The following is a 19,358-nucleotide window of genomic DNA, read 5'->3' as shown; positions in this document are numbered from 1 at the left end:
GTGACATCTATAGCAAATTTTCCAGATTAGGTCTCTTAGATGACTTTGTTCTAATGACAGCAGTTTGTGAACTGCAAAGATAAAAGTCTCTGTAAACCAGGCTTCTCAAAAAATAAAATAAACAATTTGCAGGGAAGTCTTAGATTAAAAGTCATTGCTAATTTTCCTTAAGCACTTGCTCCAGTTCAGCAATTTATTATAGGTATGTGAACTCTGACAACAAAATGAATGAAGAAGTCACTTGCTCAGGAACTTCATGTAGAGATTGGGGCCACTGCATTGTAGCTGTGATATTTTATACTGCCTTTGGAAACTTGTAATTCTTAACCAAGGATTTCTGTTCATTTGCGATTTCCCTTTTACAGTACCCTAGTGGCTGCCATCCAATCCGCAGGCCTAACTGAAACACTGAATAGGCCAAGATCCTTCACAGTGTTTGCACCAACAAATGAAGCTTTTCAAGCCATGCCTCAGAGGGAACTGAACAGACTTATGGGTAAGTTCCCAATATCTTATTGATCAATTATATTTATGCTACCTATTCTTAGCCTTCCAGTAAACTTCCAATATTTTATTTTTTTTCAGCCTCAAAAATACGTAGCTTCCCTTTGATATACTAGTGGAAAAATAGTATTCAGAATTATTATTAGGCTAAAACACAGAGGCTTTTACAAGTTGGTACTCTCTTAGTCTTTGTTACACTAGTATTTATTTAAGTTTATAACATCTGATATATTTTTCCACTTTCTCACAAGAAAATACTAACTACAGTAGCTATTAATGATCTCCCCAGCTCTTAACTTGCAGGCTCTTTCATTGTTTCTCTCTGTGAATAATGTTTTCCAAGCCCTAAGTCTTTGAAGGGTTTTTTCATTGCTCTAACTTGCTCTGAGTTAAGTTTCTTTCCAGCCCTAACCAGATGCTAATGATGTTCCCAGCTCTTACCCGCTTGCAAGCACTTTCATTGTTACTCTCTGTTAGGAATGTTTTCCAAACCCTGTCTGTGTATGTTGTCTTTTTCATTGCTTAACTTGCTCCAAATGTTTTTTTCTAGCCCTAACCAGGTGCTAACAATATTCCCAGTTCTTACCAGGCTGCAAGCTCTTTCATTGTTAACTCTCTGCAAAGAAGAATGTTTTCCAAGCCCTAAGTCTTTGCAGGGTTTTTTCCATTGCTCTACTTGCTCCGACTGTTTCTTTTCAGGTGCTAATGATGTTACCAGCTCTTATTGGCATGCAAGCTCTTTCATTGTTACTCTCTCAGAATAAAGGGTTTTTTAAGCTCTTAACCAGGGAATAAAATAATAATAAAATAAGCAGATTCTTTTCCCTGTTTTCCTCCCCCAAAACTAAGGTGTGTCTTATATTCTGGTGTGTCTTATACTCTGAAAAATACGGTAATTCTGCATAAGAGCAGTGATCAAATTACCTATACATTCAATTAGACTTCATTCTCAGCTGTGATAGCCAAATTCAGAAAGCAATTTATACATCAGATGTAAGGACCAGTGTTCCCTCTAATTTTTTTTTTTGGGGGGGGCGGAAAAGTATAGTGTCTGAGCAGCAGTCCCTTCGGGACTGGGCGGCACAGAAATAATAAATAAATAAATAAGTAAGTAAGTAAGTAAGTAAGTAAGTAAGTAAGTAAGTAAGTAAATAAATAAATAAATAAATAATAAAACAAACAAACAAACAAACAAACAAACAAATAAAAAACCCACCCTGTTTTGCCTCAGAGAATTTCAAAATAAAATACTGTACTGTGTGTCTATAACAGTGAGCTCATAATAGGGCAACTCTATCAATATCAAAATGCCACTTAACTAGTTGAGCTAGTTTCAAACTAGATTTTGATTTTCTTTCTCTCTTCCTTCCTCCCATTCTTTTTCTTTCTCTTTTCCTTCCTCTCTTTTTTCTATCTGTTTCTCTCTCTTCCTCTCTTCCTCTCTCTCTCCTTCCCTCTCACTCTTTCCCTCTCGGCTTCTGGGCAGGTTTGGAAAACTCTGAGTTGATGATGACTTTTAAGTGAGCGATTGCTCACTGCTCAGCTTAGAGGGAACTATGGTAAGGACTCAGGGTCAATATATGCCGCCTTTCTTGTTTATTTAAAAATATGCAAGGAACAGGAAAGAGCAGCCAGTTATGTGAATGTGACAAAAACAAAATGGGCAAGGCAGTTACACCAGTGTTTCTCAATTATTTTCTGTTACACCTCCCCAGGAAGAAGTAAACATTTCACGCCCCCCCCTCCACTCTCTGCAATTGTTTGCAATATTCAGCATGCTTTCGCTGAAAAAACTCAAGCGGCTTATCAGTGTGATTGGGGTGTAATGTGTTTAAGTGATGCCTTAATTTATTTGACTTCATGCTGTCCGCTGCCAACATTTTTAGACATAGTCTAAAGACATACCGGTCTTTCCTTGTGTCCCACCGTAGTAACAGTGAAGCCAAGCGCTACATACACTTTGTCATATTTCTTCATCTTAGCTTTTGGGAAACTTACATTTGTCTCATTATCTCTGTCTCTTTCCTCCTTTCTTTTCATCCCTGTTAAATATTATTCCAAGGGTTCGTTATCTGCACTTTGTATTTCTTGCTCTGTGCTGTGTGGTATTGTTTGGTACAAAACCCCGCTTATTCCCTGTGGCAAAAAAAGCATGTTCCCTGAGGTTACGCGCCCCCCCTGGCATCGTTCTGCGCCTCCCCAGTGGGACCCGCCCCACTATTTGAGAAACACTGTGTTACACCAAGCCAGCATTAGATCTAAAAAGAAAGCACAGTTTGGCTTCTTTTATAGGTTTCCCAAAATTCAAGTCTTTTTGCAGCCTACACGAAGAAATGTCTTTCTTTAAGAGGAAGTAGAAGGGGAGTGGAGGAGAAGGGAAGTAGGAAGGGCTGGAGGAGGAGAAAGAAGGTAGAAGGAGGAGAGGGAGATAGAGGGAGGGGAGTGCTATGAAATGAGGGAAAAACAGACTGATAAACAGCAGTATAAACAGATGCAAAAGTAGGATATTGATTGATGATATATTGGATAGAAATATATAATAATGTATGTTTTGAAATTATTTATGGTATATGCATGGATGAATTTATGAAAAGTATGGAAAAAAATAAAAGAGCTTTTTATTAAAAAAGAAAGAAAGAAAATAAACGTCTTTCATTCCATTTGGAGCATTGTATCCCTCCTGCTGTTGCACAAAGTGCTCCAGATGCAGAGTGTGAAACAGTTTATTAGGTGGAAGGAATTGCTATGATTGTCTAGGGAAATCTTGAGAGAAATACTAGATGGGGAAACATCTGCTTGGCTTAATGTAAAGGGAACACTTTTTCTTGATCTTCTTTTTTTCTCCTTATGAACAGTGCCAGCATGATATTTTGTTTTCTTTCTTAATTGCCATGGAACATGGGAAATAAGCTATAACCCTGAACTATTATTGGTCTCCTCTTGCCTTGCCTTCCTGTCCTAGGTAATGCACAAGAACTTGCCAACATCCTGAAGTACCACATTGGAGATGAAATTTTAGTGAGTGGCGCAGTTGGTGCTGTTGTAAGAATGAAGTCTCTGCAGGGTGATAAACTGGAAGTCAGCTCTGTAAGTTTATGATCTCTCCCTCCCTTTAAAAAAAAAAGATTTTAAAAAACTGTAGCTCAATCTGTCCTAACGCAGTTCAAAGAACAGCTACTAAATTTATATAATCTTTATTTTTATTTTTTTTTAAAAAGGACCACTAGGATTTAGCAGACTGGAGGTTGCCAGATGGAGCCTCACGAAGTAAAACTATTAAAGTCTAATGTTAGGGGAAAATCTGTTTTTTTCCCAGGGGACATTGTCTTTATTATTTAAGATTAGCATTGATTTACCTTTCCGCTATTTTAATTCTTCCTGCCATGTAGTCTCAAAGCAAATCCTGCTAGATCAGATTTCTTCAAACTTGGCAACTTTAAGACTTGTAGACTTCAACTCCCAGAATTCTGAGAATTCAAGTCCACAACTCTTAAAGGTGTCAACCAGTGTTCCCTCTAATTTTTTGGGGGGTGGGCAGAAAGGTATAGTGTCTGAGCGGCAGTCCCTTCGGGACTGGGCGGCACAGAAATAATAAATAAATAAATAAACAAACAAACAAACAAACAAACAAACAAATAAAAAAACCCACCCTGTTTTGCCTCAGATAATTTCAAAATAAAATACTGTACTGTGTGTCTATAACAGTGAGCTCATAATAGGGCAACATTATCAATATCAAAATGCCACTTAAATAGTTGAGCTAGTTTCAAACTAGATTTTGATTTTCTTTCTCCCTTCCTTACTCCCATTCTTTTTCTTTCTCTTTTCCTTCCTCTCTTTTTTCTATCTGTTTCTCTCTCTTCCTCTCTTCCTCTCTCTCTCCTTCCCTCTCACTATTTCCCTCTCGGCTTCTGGGCAGGTTTGGAAAACTCTGAGTTGATGATGATTTTTAAGTGAGCGATTGCTCACTGCTCAGCTTAGAGGGAAGTATGGTGTCAACATCAGCCTCCCCAAATCAACAGCTCTAATGTTACCACATGCGTTTCTTATGTATTTAAGATATACAGTGGTACCTCTACTTAAGAACTTAATTCATTCCATGACCAGGTTCTTAAGTAGAAAAGTTTGTAAGTAGAAGCAATTTTTCCCATAGGAATCAATGTAAAAGCAAATAATGTGTGCAAATCCATTGGAAAGAAATAAAAGCTCGGAATTTGGGTGGGGGGAGGAGGAGGAAGAGGAGGAGGACAGTCACTGCCCAGAGTGAAGGGAGTGTTTCTTCCCTCTCCAAACGCCCAGAGAAAGGAAAATGCTTTGTTCGCTCTGGACTGCCAAAGCCTCCTTAAGCGCCACCGAAAGGCTCCTCTGGCAGCCCAGAAACGCCCAAGATGGCCAGAATTAAAGGTGGAATGGCAGGAAACTTGCTGGGCCTTTGTGCCGTTCTCAAATTTCCTGGGAAATTTTTCTGGGCTCGGATTCTTAAGTAGAAAATGATTCTTAAGAAAAGGCAAAAAAAATCTTGCACACCCGGTTTTTATCTAGAAAAGTTCTTAAGTAGAGACGTTCTTAAGTAGAGGTACCACTGTGTATATATTTTGTAGATTTTCATGGGTAAGGTATGTAGGTAATACTATATATATAGTATTTAGTGCAATATAAAAATTGCAAATACTTTTTTCTGTGGACCACCGGTTGGTGACCGCTGCTTTAGACCTCAAGGCAAAAACAGTGATATTTTTCCTCTCATTTTCTTAAGTTCAGTTAAGAGACTGTGATTGAAAGGTCCTTGGTGTTCTCTGACATGATTGTTTTCTTGTCGACCTTTCATGATCCCCAAACATCACCAGCAGACTGATGGGTAAGATTGGGTAATGAAACATCTGCTAGAAAACAAGGAAGTTCAGATAGCACCAATGACCCCTTATTTCAACATCAGGCTACAAATATTTTCCTGTATCGATAGATTTTGATTGTCTCAGAATCACCCAGAGAGTTCTGTCACTAAGACCCTGCTTCCAGCCAAGCTTCCATAGCCCCACCCGGTATCTGTGGAAAGAATAGCATGTGTACAATTGACATTGTACTTCTTTGAAACTTCTTTTATTTGTGAGCTCAAAATATCTGAAACCAGTCAATAGTACAGGCAACCTTGTTTTTTTAAAGCTGCCCATATGAATACTTGAATCTTTACTTCTATTATATTAGATTTTTTCAAATCGCTTTATCTTCTGTCAACTCAGTTCTTTATACATTTTGACAATTTATCTCTACTTTTTTTGCTTCAGAGAAACCACATAATAAGCGTCAACAAGATGCCTGTTGCCGAAGCTGATATTATGGCCACCAATGGTGTGATTTATGCAGTCAATAATATCTTACAACCCCCAGGTAGGTCAGCTTGAGTTTTCAAGCAGAACACGTTTTCCCCTAAATTTGCTTCTCTTCCCTAAGTAGTTAAAGGCACGCTATTATTATGGAACATCAGCAAATTTCTATGTAGAAAGGAAGTTCACTTCCTGTGCAGAAGGAAAATGCAGGTGTTTCTCATCTTCCACAGAAACATTAGCACTTCTGTTTTTGTTTTTTTTAAAGGCATGCAAATAAAGCATATGCATTTTAAAGTATGTGCTGGCTTTCTCAGAGCAAGACAATAAATAACTTCTTGGTGCTTTGGAAGGAAAAAGGGAATGCCAGGTTCACAAAATATAGTGAATTATTTTCTTTAACAACAATTGCACATTCTTCTGTGGATCAGAAATCAGTACTAGATGGAGAAGCCTACTTTTTTTGGATTGGTCTCTGTAGAGGCTGGATATGGTGGAGTGTGAGCAGGTTCAATCTGCTTCTTGGAATCTCTTTCATATGGATCAGAATATTTATTTATTTTATTTATTTTATTTATTTTATTTATTTTATTTATTTTATTTATTTTATTTATTTTATTTATTTTATTTATTTTATTTATTTTATTTATTTTATTTATTTTATTTATTTTATTTATTTTATTTATTTTATTTATTTTATTTATTTTATTTATTTTATTTATTTTATTTATTTTATTTATTTTATTTATTTTATTTATTTTATTTATTTTATTTATTTTATTTATTTTATTTATTTTATTTATTTTATTTATTTTATTTATTATTTTATTTTATTTATTTATTTTATTTATTTTATTTATTTTATTTTATTTTATTTTATTTATTTATTTTATTTATTTTATTTATTTTATTTATTTTATTTATTTTATTTTATTTATTTATTTTATTTATTTTATTTATTTTATTTATTTTATTTATATTTATTTTATTTATTTTATTTATTTTATTTATATTTATTTTATTTATTTTATTTATTTTATTTATTTTATTTATTTTATTTATTTTATTTATTTTATTTATTTTATTTATTTTATTTATTTTATTTGTCATACAAATAATGGAGGAAAAAGTGATTCCACATATAGTTCATAAATTATTTCCTTTTTCCATTCAACATTTGGCCCTGGCAGAAGTACAATATGCCAAAATCAGACTGGCAGTTCAGGTTAACATCTTTACTCATAGAATTCTGTCTCTGCTGTCACTAAGGTTGAGACTACTAGAAGGCTTTCAAACATAAGAAGCTCACAAGCTTACAATCCAACACAGAAGTTGTTCTTGTACATCCATCGTTCTTCAAAAAGGACAATCCAGCATAGGGAATCTTTTCTTAAGCCCAATTAACTGCAAAACAAAAGCTGAAGAGGGCTCTAAAACTGTTTGATCACAGGGTGTTTGATCAAAGTTCACAAGCAAGCAATTTACTCAAGTTAGTTACATACATTATCTTTACCCATTTCTGTAGCTTTATTTGAAGCAAAGAATCTTGTCAGACAGAAATTAGTTGATTAGAAAAAGAAAGGGCAACATTTCCCTTGATCGGGCACTTTTACTGGGAATCACAGAAAACAATTCCAAGCATCGGTGGTGATTCGCCTCTCTCCCAGAGCACTTTTATACACCATCTGTTTTCATAATGGCCTTTAGCAAATTCTCTCTTGAAAGCTCTCTGCTTGGCTTGTAGTTTATTCTATATGGATTCTAATGTGGCTTTAGTTATAGCAGGGCTGTCAAACTCCTGGCCTGCAGGCCAGATGTGTCACACACTGAACATGGCCACGCCTAGCTTTAGTGAAGTGGAAAAATGTCCTGATAGGTCAAGTAATGCTGCAGTGACAATGTGAGTTACAGGATGTACCTCTGCTGATATGCAGGTCCTATACCTGTTTGATGGAGAAGGACGGCAACAAAAAGATCAGAGGTTAACTTGCAAAAAATGTTTGGTATTCAAATGCTAATATAACTCTTATCTACTTTGTGGCAATCCCTTTTCCTGCCCTCAAAACTGTCAACACCTTTTGATACTCCAGCTGGAGGGTACAACTACAAACCTTTCATTTGGTTGAAAAAGAAGACTAAAAATGCAAATTCTTGAACAGAATGATCACATTCTATGCTCATTAATGACAATCAACTCTATGACATTGGGAGTACAACTTTCTGCAGCCAACAGGCTGACACTAAAGGAATTGTGGCTTCCTCTGAAGGACAGGCATCAGGTTAGGAAATAGTTATCTGCCTTTTCTATCTGTCCCAAATCAGCAGGATACATCTGGATAAGACTTCCAGCTGAAACCCTGGGAACATGTTGTTATTATGGTAGGCCTTGCTGAGTGGACCAGTGACTGACTCAGAAATACTGTTGAAAGGCAGACATGAGGGTGCAGCTATTATGTAATCTGTGTGGATAATTTGGGTGTTTGCTAACCCAGACAGGCATGGTTGAAAGTTTTCTGCTTGGATTCCATTAATTCTATTGTAAAATATGTATTAATCAATACATAGTGATCTGCACATAGCACAAATTCCAAATAAAAATATTTTTTTTAAATGTAATTAATTTTTTAATAAAAAAATTAAAAATCACGGGGCCTTCTCTGTGGCTGCTCCAACTCTCTGGAACCATTTCTGAGATCTGGACTACCCCCACCCTACTGCTCTTCCGGAAAGCGGTAAAGACCTGGCTTTTCCGGCAGGCCTGAGGCCGTTAATCTAATGGTGGTGACCATCAAAATCCTGTCACAAATGGTATCCATGGGTTTAACTGTTGCATTTAAATTGTTTTTAAACTGTTTTTAGAGGTTTTAGTATTTTTGGTTGTGAGCTGCTTAGAGTCCCTAGGGAGTTGGGCAGCATAATAAATAAATAATAAAATAAAATAAAAATAATTTTTTTTAAGTTCTAATCTGTGAATTAGACAATACAGGTCCCCCATCCACTAAATATATTTGAATATTGTCCTTTCAGCTTCTAAGCATAATGAAAGAAGTGATGAACCCGTAGATCCTTCCCTCGAAATCTTCAAGCACGCTTCTGCATTTTCCAAGGTACATATAATGCTTAAATCATCATATAGCCATTTTCTTTAAATTGTCATTTGATATTATAGTTATTTGATGAAGGCATGCATGTTTTTTGATAAAACCAATATATGCAATTTCCCTCACCTGTTTGTCCATACCTACACACACATGTTCATTGTGAGGGTATCAGGGACAATTGTGCAAAATCCAGATTCAGTTTTAATCTCTTTACATACAGAAAATTAGGCTGGAAGGGATTGCCTGAACAGTCTCGACATTTAGTATTACAATAAGATCATTCATTCATTCATTCATTCATTCATTCATTCATTCATTCACACCAGAGGTGGGTTCCTGCTGGTTCGGACTGGCTCTTTAGAATCAGTAGGGGGAATATTTCCCCATTCACCAAATCAGCAGCAATGGCCAGCTGGCCATATCCCCAAACCAATTTTTCAGCAGCGCCATAGGTGCCGCCATCTTGTTTTTTGCTTCTGTGCATGTGCAGAAGTGAGGTAAGTCAGAACCCATCACGATTTACACCTTTTCCTTCAAAATATCTAAATGCTCCTGCCTCCTTTTGTTTTCCCCACAATCCTATGAAGTAGGATGACTTGGAGGAGAATGACTGGCCCAGACATCCATTCAGCTTTCATGCCTAAGATATAGCCTGGTATCTTTAGTCTTTATGTACAATCTCAGTCTTCGACTTGTAAGTGAACTGGCTTCCTCAGGTCATTGTAACTGTTGACAAAACCACCCATTCTCTTTTCCTCCATTTATATCTCATTTTTCACAGGCTAAATAATGCTTTCTCCTTCTGTCTTATCTGTGACAACCATGAGATGTGTGTTAGGCTGTGAGAGACAGCTTCTGTCCCCCCCACCCCTTTGCAACGTTGGGGGACTGAGGCTGAGAGGAAGGACTTCTGCCGAGTGGAGTCTTTGTAATGTCCAAGTCTTCCTTGGGCAATCAGATTGACTGGGACATTTCCTGCCCTCTAGAAGCCAGTTAAGCCAAACTATTTGATCGAGCTTTATTAGTTGAAGAATATTACAGGAACTGGCTTTGGAGATAGCCTGTAATCCTTTTAATTGCTTTATTATATACTGATTACTAACTGTGCCATGGATGTATTAGGTTAGTATGCTTCTGAGAATTGCTGGATTATAGCAGGCTAAAATTTCAATTAAATATGTTACAAACATTACTTGCAAGGGCTATGGAGCCTGTAATCCAAAAGCCGGTAAGGTGGGCAGTGTAGGTAGGTTAACAACCTCCCTCTGCCCTGGATGCCCTGTTCTTCTCCAAAAATTCTTTTCTAATGGAAGCTCTGTGTAGCTCAGTCTGAAATTGTTTTGGAGTTGAGTGAAGAGGACAGCAGGAAATGATGTCTTTGAATACAGATACTGTCTGGCTTTCTTTGGGTTTGGACCTCTATTTCTTCACTGATGTTTTTTTTTTCCTTTTGTTCCTGACAGATTTCGCTAAGGGATGCTCGGCTCGGTATGTGGTATATTCTGACTTCTTTAAATGTGCCTTTTAAAATATGAAATAAGATTAGGGACTTTCTTCTTGGATATACAAGCACAAGGGGCGGGAATCTATGTTTCTGAAATGAAAACAAAACAAAAACTTTTGGCTACAATGTGGTCTGTGCCACAATATTTCAACACAGATTTTGTCGTGTTTTAAAAAAACAATCACAGTTTGAATTACAATAATTTGTGCAACAATGCTTATAGCCATTAACTGTGCAGCCAGATGAAAATCTTCTAAGAAATGACCAGAATGGGTTTTAGCTCACAAAACTCACTGAGAAACACTGTGTTAGGAAGTTGCTATCTCTGCAACAGCATAAATCCTTTTGTATACAATACCAGAGCATTCACTGAACCCTCGTTAGCCTTTAACTGAGATATGCAGTAATTTCTGAGACATATCAGCACATGATAGCCAAAGTTCAGCTATATTTATAAACAGTGTATGTAGGAAGGAAGGGGCACTGATTGAGATGGTTTTATATTTCAATTTACTGTATAAGCAGATGGAAGATAATGAATGGATGCCTAAGCAATATAATAACTCTATCAGAGTTGAATGGTATCAAATTCATGTGCTAGGAAACATATTTTATTGCCAGAGCCATTATTTTGCATGAAAGAGCCGTGGTGGTGCAATGGTTAGAATGAAGTACTCCAGGCTACTTCTGCTAACTGCTGGCTGTCAGAAGTTCACCAATTCAATTCTCATTGGCTCAAGGTTGACTCAGTGTTCCCTCCTTCTGATGTCAGTAATATGAGGATCTAGATTGTTGTGGGCAACATGCTGACTCTGTAAACCACTTAGAAAGGGCTATAAAGCACTGTGAAGTGGTATATAAGTGTAAGTGATATTGTTATGGCTATTCAACTAGCCATTATGAAGACAGAAGCTGGACTAAATTAACTTTCAGTTTGGTTCAACATGGATCTTTTTACAGTCATGCATAATCTTTACACACACAGGAATACATGCTCACTTTTGCCTGTGGTTCAATCAGCTTGTGTTGTCGAGACAATAATATGCACCAAGACAAATTCCTTGTGTGTCCAATCACACTTGGCCAATAAAAATTCTATTCTATTCTATTCTATTCTATTCTACTATTAATACTATTTTTGTCAAATACCACTTGGCAAATATAACCAAAGAAAGATGAGGCAAAGACCAGTCATGATTATATCACACTGGCATGGATATCTGAGTCAGCCTGCAAATGGTTGTAGTGTACCAAGATAGCAGATATAGAGTACATTATCTAAGTTTCAAAAGAGTTGTTTGTCATAATTTATAAAAAGAGACTTGTTTATGTTTAAGTATCATATCCTCTTTCTCACCTTCACTGATTAGTTCTGCATTGCATAACCTGACAGGTTCACTGCTGTTTCCAAAATCCTGCTCTGATTAGTTAGACAACATCTGATGAGATAATAGAAGGATTCCCAATAAAATTTGAATCCATAATCATCAAGAAAGGAATGAAAATAACTGCCTGAGGTCACATATCATATCTGTAAATTAATTGTCTACATGACTTAATCATTAGCCTTAATCTTCATTGTCATTCAGTGATGAGATTCTCCCTATCGAAACTCTTAACAAATTTGTTTCTTTCGCCAGAACCTAAGAGTAAAGTTGATTAAGTGATGTACCTGAATGAAAGGGTAGAATTGTTAAATAGCAAAATGAATTGTGTTATTTTAGACTATGGCTACTTAATGCCTTTCTTAAACTATTATTTGGAAAAGTTTAGCAGTCTTCAGTCTGCTTAGAATTCTACTAAATCAGAAAATTCAATACAACCATAAAAGCTAAGCTAATATAATGTTCTTAAAACACTCTCTACCTTTCTCTCTGTCTCTCTCTCTCTCTTCTTGGTTTAGAAGAGAAACGTCTTCAAAAGAAAAAAAAATCAGAAAGTCCAATTGCCTATTGAAAAAAGCACCTTTAGGACAACAATGTCCTGGATGACTGAGAATCTCCAGAGACACACACTCTCTTACACAAACACAAACAATGTCTTCCCTCATGCCCACAAGGACACAAAAGATTGATTGGACAGCAGCCTTCACAGGCAGCATAGAGCAGTGTTTCCCAACCTTTTTTGAGCCGCGGCACATTATTCATATTTTCAAAATCCTGGGGAACATTGAACTGGGGGGGGGGGGGGCTAAAGAAAAGTTTGGACAAAAAAAATCTCTCTCTTCCTCCCTTTCGCTCTATTTCTCCCTATTTCTCTCTCTTCCTTCCTTCCCTTCTTTCTCTCTCTCCATCCCTCTTTCTTTCTTCCTCTCTTTTTTGCTCTCTTTATCTCTCCCTCCTTCTCTTCCTCTATGTCTTTCTCTCCCTTGCTCTCTCGCTCTCTTTCTGTCTCTCTTGCTATCTCTTTCTTGCTTTTTTCTCTCTTTCTTGCTCTCTCTCTCTCTTTCACTGTCTCTTGCTATATGTCTCTTTCTTTCTCTCTCTCTCTGCCACTCTTGCTATCTCTCTTTCTTTCTCTCTCTCTTTCTCTGTCTCTCTTTCTCTCTCTCTCTGCCTCTCTTGCTATGTCTCTCTTTCTGTCTTTCTTACTATGTCTCTCTCTGTGTGTCTCTTTCTCTCTCTCTCTCTGCCTCTTGCTATGTCTCTCTTTCTCTCTCTCTCTTTCTCTCTCTCTCTCTCTCTCTCTTGCTATGTCTCTCTTTCTTTCTCTCTCTCTCTCTCTGCCTCTCTTGCTATATCTCTTTCTCTCTCTCTCTTTCTCTGTCTCTCTTTCTCTCTCCGCCTCTCTTGCTATGTCTCTCTCTCTCTCTGCCTCTCTTGCTATGTCTCTCTCTCTGTCTCTCTCTCTGTGTCTCTCTTGCTAAGTCTCTCTCTCACACTCTCTCTCTGCCTCTCTTGCTATGTCTCTCTCTCTCTCTGCCTCTTGCTATGTCTCTCTTTCTCTCTCTCTCTTGCTATGTCTCTCTTTCTCTCTCTTTTTCTGTCTCTCTTTCTCTCTGTGTCTCTCTTGCTATGTCTCTCTTTCTTTCTCTCTCTCTCTGCCTCTCTTGCTATCTCTCTCTTTCTCTCTCTCTTTCTCTGTTTCTCTCTCTGTGTCTCTCTTGCTAAGTCTCTCTCTCTCACTCTCTCTCTGCCTCTCTTGCTATGTCTCTCTCTCTCTCTCTCTGCCTCTTGCTATGTCTCTCTTTCTCTCTCTCTCTTGCTATGTCTCTCTTTCTTTCTCTCTCTCTCTCTCTCTTTCTCTCTGTGTCTCTCTTGCTATGTCTCTCTTTCTCTCTCTCTTTCTCTGCCTCTCTTGCTATGTCTCTCTTTCTCTCTCTCTTTCTCTGCCTCTCCTGCTATGTCTCTCTTTCTTTCTCTCTCTCTCTCTCTCTCTGCCTCTCTTGCTATGTCTCTCTTTCTTTCTCTCTCTCTCGGCTGACTGCGAACAGGAGCCCTGATGACGGCAACTGGACATGCTGCTGGACGCCGTATATGCCAGCCCTGCAGCACCAGCATGTACGGTGTCCAGCAGCACATCCAACTGCCACCATCGGTGCGTCCACCCTGGAGCTCCCTCTCGCCGCCCCCATCTCCCCGCGACCACCTGGGGCCGCTGCAGCCAGCACCCTCCCGCTCCCACTGCCAGTGTCCTCCCGCCGGGCCCCAAAGGACACTTGCTGCCGACGCCAGGGAACTCCAGCTGGGCGGGGCGCTGCCGGTGCCTCCAAGCTCCGACTCGCAGCTGTCCCCCGGCTCCTGCCCGATGCCGCGGTTTCTGGTGCTCTCCTGCTGGGCCCCAAAGAAGGAAGGCAGGAAAAAGGAGGCGCGAAGAATGAAGCTCTCCTTTTTCCCGCCTTCCTTCTTTGGGGCCCAGCAGGAGAGTGCCGGAAACAGCGGCAATGTGCAGGAGCCGGGGGACAGCTGCGAGTGGGAGCTTGGAGGCACCGGCAGTGCCCCACCCAGCTGGAGTTCCCTGGCGTCAGCAGCAAGTGTCCTTTGGGGCCCGGCGGGAGGACACTGACGGTGGGAGCGGGAGCGGGAGGGTGCCGGCTGCAGCGGCCCCAGGTGGTCGCGGGGAGATGGGGGCGGCGAGTGGGAGCTCCAGGTCGAAGGCACCGGCAGCCCCCCGCCCAGCTGGAGCTTCCCTAGGAGCTTCGCGGCACACCTGACCGTGTCTCGCGGCACACTAGTGTTGGGAAACGCTGGCATAGAGGATAGCAGCCTCTCATTCTTGGAAACCTCTTTTCTGCTCCCTAAGCATCAGTAAACAAGCTTTCAGTGAACAAACAAAAGCTATATTATTTTAGCAAAGCTTCCATTGCTCAAAATACCTATTGACTTGATAACTTGTCCCGTAGCATTCTGTTGCAGAGTTTAGATATTGCTTAGAGTCTTGGGATTGGGGCAGGTTATAAATACTGTTAATAAATAAAATAAAATAAAATAAAATAAAATAAAATAAAATAAAATAAAATAAAATAAAATAAAATAAAATAAAATAAAATAAAATAAAATAAAATAAAATAAAATAAAATAAAATAAAATAAAATAAAATAAAATAAAATAAAATAAAATAAAATAATAAAATATAAAATTATAAAATAATATGACATGACATGACATGACATCAAATAAAAATAAAATAAAATAAAATAAAATAAAATAAAATAAAATAAAATAATAAAATATAAAATTATAAAATAATATGACATGCCATAAAATAAAATAAAATAATAAAATAAAATAAAATAAAATAATAAAATAAAATAAAATAAAATAATAAAATATAAAATTATAAAATAATATGACATGACATGACATAAAATAAAATAAAATTAAAATAAAATAAAATAAAATGAAATAAAATAATAAAATATAAAATTATAAAATAATATGACATGACATGACATGACATGACATAAAATAAAATAAAATAAAATAAAATAATAAAATATAATAAAATAAAATAAAATAAAATAAAATAAAATAAAATACTAGTTTGAATACTACCACCATTTTCTTGATGGAGAAAAAGAATATAGCTGTCAAATACATTTTCATAAAAGGCATTGACAAGATGTTTTAGCATTTATATTATTCTGACATTGCTATTTAAAAATCTGTTTAAAAGCTACCACATGAAGGAAACCAGCTAGAAACTCATTTAGAAGATTAAAAAAAATATCTACCTCACTTGCACTTGTATTGAGTATAATTGAGTCTGTCATTTTATTCCTTCCTAATTCTGTTCCATGTCTAAACCTGATCTAGGATGTGGATCAGTGAACATTCTGTTGATATTGGACATTATCAGAGTTGAATAGTTTGCCAAATAAATAGACAGTAGACAAACTAGACTAAAAGAAAACAAATCATTGCAAGTCTACAACTTCCATATACCTTGTTAACTCTTCAAGGTAGTCCAGACAATGAAACTCGCATTATAAATACTAATACTGTACCACTTTTATTATAAGATTATAGTAACAGACTCTTGTAAGTCTGACTGTACTTCTCTGTCTGCCTTTTAAATTCCAGATAGTTGGAGTGGGGGAGTTTGTTTGTTTATCAGGCTGTTATCTGGGCTCAGGGCAATTCCTCCTGCCTCCCTCAAGGTTATCCTCATAGCCCATTGCACGCTCTTAAGAACATAGTCTATGGTTAGAGAATTATGGGAGCTTCGATGGATTGCATCAAGAGTATCGATTTGTCTGGAACAGAGAAAATACCTGAATACTGATTTTAATTTTAGTGCAAATTTCTGTGCAGAGATCAAATAAGATGTGTTTTAAAGCTGGTTCTGTTTTTTGCTTTTGTTTTTCAGCTCCTGTGTATTCCAGGTTATTAGCCAGGATGAAACACTAAAGTGACAATAAATCTTCATATCAAGCACAATCAATTTTTGATTTTTACTGTGGAAAACAAAGCTTAAATTTAACAGAACAAAACACCACCATGTAGGTGGAATGTATCTTAATACAGAGATTATCTTCTTTTTGAAGTGAAATAAAAGAAAGAAAATAAAAGCCATATAGCCAGACACAGCCAGACACACCCATCACTTTATATTATAAGATTACTTTGTCCTCCATATTAGCGGAAAATTTAGGAAATATCTTATTCCAAAATTATTTAGGTCATATGAGCCTAAGCAAAGAAAAAATTCCTAGTATTTGTATCAATACTAGTATTGTGCTATCAAGAAGATAAGTGTCATATACTAAGCTCACCCATTAAACTGTTTAGACCAAAGCCTTCTGCTTCACTGGACAAAAATTGTCCTAGTTTTCAAAGAAACAGGTTTCTTGCATTTTCTGATGAAACTTGTTAGCTAGTGTCAATGCCTTAGATCTTATGTATATAACCTTGCTCTGTTCCAGTGAATAGGTTTCTTCCATAAATTATTTTCAGTGTTTTCTATGACTTATTTGGACTTTAGCTGCAGAAAATGAAGACATTGAGCATTCTTGGTCTAATTCTCAGGTTGGCTTCCATTTTGTTTGTCTAGTCTGTCTGTAGACCAAATTGCAATCCCTCAAATTACACTTTCATATTCACTACTAAAACAATTGCTAGAGATCAAGAGCCTAAACTATTTTTATGTTTTCAAGCCCAATGAGATGAGAGGTCATTTTTTTTGTAAGGTTCAAACAATAAGATTTTGCTTCTAAATAATTTTGTCAAGGAATATTTTTGGATAGAGTCAGAGAGCCATCCATGTACATTTACTGTATACAGGTAGAATCATTATTTCTCTTTACATATTAGGAATCTTTAAATTGTAATGCTCTTTTTAAAATTGCACTCTTTTTTAAAAAAAATACTGCAGAATAAACTCTGGGTTTAAGAGTCTATCTCTATTTCTGGTTTGAGGCTCACAATCTTCACATCCCTACAATTTGACCTTTCTCATAGGTGTCTGGAGAGGGAAGGGGAGGTAAGAGTGGGAAAATGACAGAATGTGCATTATGACATGATGATGCACAACTCATGGGTTTTATCTTACATACATTGCACACATTTCATGACAGTTTTGCCATTGACTGTGATAGAGGATGTCAATGACCCTTTTTGTTGGAGTTCCAAGGGATCATTTGAATTTTCAGCTCTAGTTATGTTATGAAAAGGAAGACTGAAAATTCATGATGATAATCATACTCTTTTCATCTCAATTGCAATATATTGGAATTACATTTGTATATACATATTTTATGCAAAGTAAAATCAAATTTTGTCAGTGACAATCTAAATCTGGGTTTCTTTCTGCGCTCTCTCCTACCATCTCCAGATCTGATAACAACAACAACCCTTTTAAAAGTTTAGCGAAGTTCAAAAGGCTTTTGCAATATCATGTGAGGGGCTGTTGTCCAAAGCCACTTTGGCAGGTACAAGGTATTGCATATGTTGACATAAGCCCTCTGAAAGACGGTCTATAATCATATACTGTTTGGTAACCATAAGCAAGTTCTTTAGCAAGAATCTGTGGTTCTTAATTTCTTCCCAGTGTTTTGAAAATCTTCCATGCAATTCTGCATTTTAACTTTTTTTAAAATCCTTCATTGTTGATATCAGGGAATTTTTAGTGCTCTCTGAGCTTGGTTGCTTGCCTGAAGACAACCAAGTAACATAATCAGTGCAAGCAAAACAACTAAGCACAGAGATCACCAAGGACTCCGCAATTTAACTCTGAGCTATATATTGTCTCCTATTACAATTTTGCATGATGCAAGCCGCAGTTTGATCAGTGCTGCTGATTAGCTTTGGTTTAGACATATGGTTCTAACTTTAATATCCTTTGTTCTTCCCACATGTGAAAATACACCCTCATGTTTTTTTTTAAAAGCCATAGAGTTAGTTCTCCCTTTTAAAAACCTTGGAGTAAACCATCAATCTGTAATAAAATTTGAATTTCAACTTAAATAGATAAGGTTAAATTTCTTTCAAGTCAAAATTGATCTTTGGAAACAGCCATGTAATTTTCTTGGCAGTTTGGATTTGGTTGGTTGTATGCTTCATAATTATTACAAATGATTCCAGCATGTTTTGGAATTTGAGGACATAAAGATCTTAGGGCTTTGTGACAATCTCCATTGCCTTTATAATAATGAAGTTAATATCCATTACTTTCTTCCCTAAATCACCATGAGGCTTTGACCCAAATAAAATAAATTGAATTGGAACTTTTGAAAGTTTTAACCTCCTGGAGTCATGTTCACCTGTAGACAAATTCAAGCAGGAACTCTGGAACTAACCAATAATTGTAGAATCCACAGATGTTTCCCCCTTATTCTAAATATATCAATACACCAAAATGAAGAATGTAAAGTCTGTATGTGCAGTTTCTCCCCCATACAGACTTCACACTCTTCATTTTGTTGTATTGATAGATTTAGAATAAGGAGGAAACATCTGTGGATTCTATAGTTAGTGGTTAGCTCCAGAGATCCTGCATCTCTAATCATTATTCTAAGAGGCTGGCCTTTTTGAGGTTGATAGTCATTTGAATTCAAAGAAATCTTGAGAATTTTACATTCTGTACTTTTGGGGGGAAACACTGGAATTATAGCACGGGGAAAAAAATCGCTGGTTTGTCAAATAATTTCATTAATATCACAATTGCATCACAAGAAGATCAAGGTTTTCCCTTTATATTATACTAACAACTTCTTTATGAGATGAATCGGAGTGAAAAAATAGTAAACACGGACATATTTTCTTAAAATAAATACCAGTGGCCCCATTTTTATTTTTAGGTCTCTTGGCCCAAATTTGTGAATGCTCCTGAGCCTTATTTAGCTAGCCCGAAGTGCGGGTTGGCAGTACTTTTTTTAACTCTATTGATGAGAGAGGAATGGATGATTTCTCAGGACAATGATTTCCTTACCTAAGATAGAAGGATGAGTCATTTCTTTAGTATTACAGCAGTATACAATATCTAGTG

General features: G+C 36.9%; 1 protein-coding gene across 1 annotated transcript in view; it reads left to right on the top strand.

Moving 5' to 3' along the window:
• Positions 1 to 17,661, top strand: part of TGFBI (transforming growth factor beta induced) — a 52,836-nt gene extending 35,175 nt beyond the window's left edge. Inside the window, exons 12-17 of the mRNA XM_070739229.1 lie at positions 366 to 496; positions 3,467 to 3,591; positions 5,790 to 5,892; positions 8,856 to 8,935; positions 10,393 to 10,417; positions 16,242 to 17,661. Coding sequence (XP_070595330.1) covers positions 366 to 496; positions 3,467 to 3,591; positions 5,790 to 5,892; positions 8,856 to 8,935; positions 10,393 to 10,417; positions 16,242 to 16,282 — 505 coding nt within the window. The 3' untranslated portion in view covers positions 16,283 to 17,661. The remainder of the gene's footprint in view (positions 1 to 365; positions 497 to 3,466; positions 3,592 to 5,789; positions 5,893 to 8,855; positions 8,936 to 10,392; positions 10,418 to 16,241) is intronic.
• Positions 17,662 to 19,358: the final 1,697 nt, after the last annotated feature.

Source organism: Erythrolamprus reginae, chromosome 2 (genome assembly GCF_031021105.1).
Source record: "Erythrolamprus reginae isolate rEryReg1 chromosome 2, rEryReg1.hap1, whole genome shotgun sequence".
Lineage (NCBI taxonomy): Eukaryota > Metazoa > Chordata > Lepidosauria > Squamata > Dipsadidae > Erythrolamprus > Erythrolamprus reginae.
This window is presented reverse-complemented; position numbering and strand designations above follow the sequence as displayed.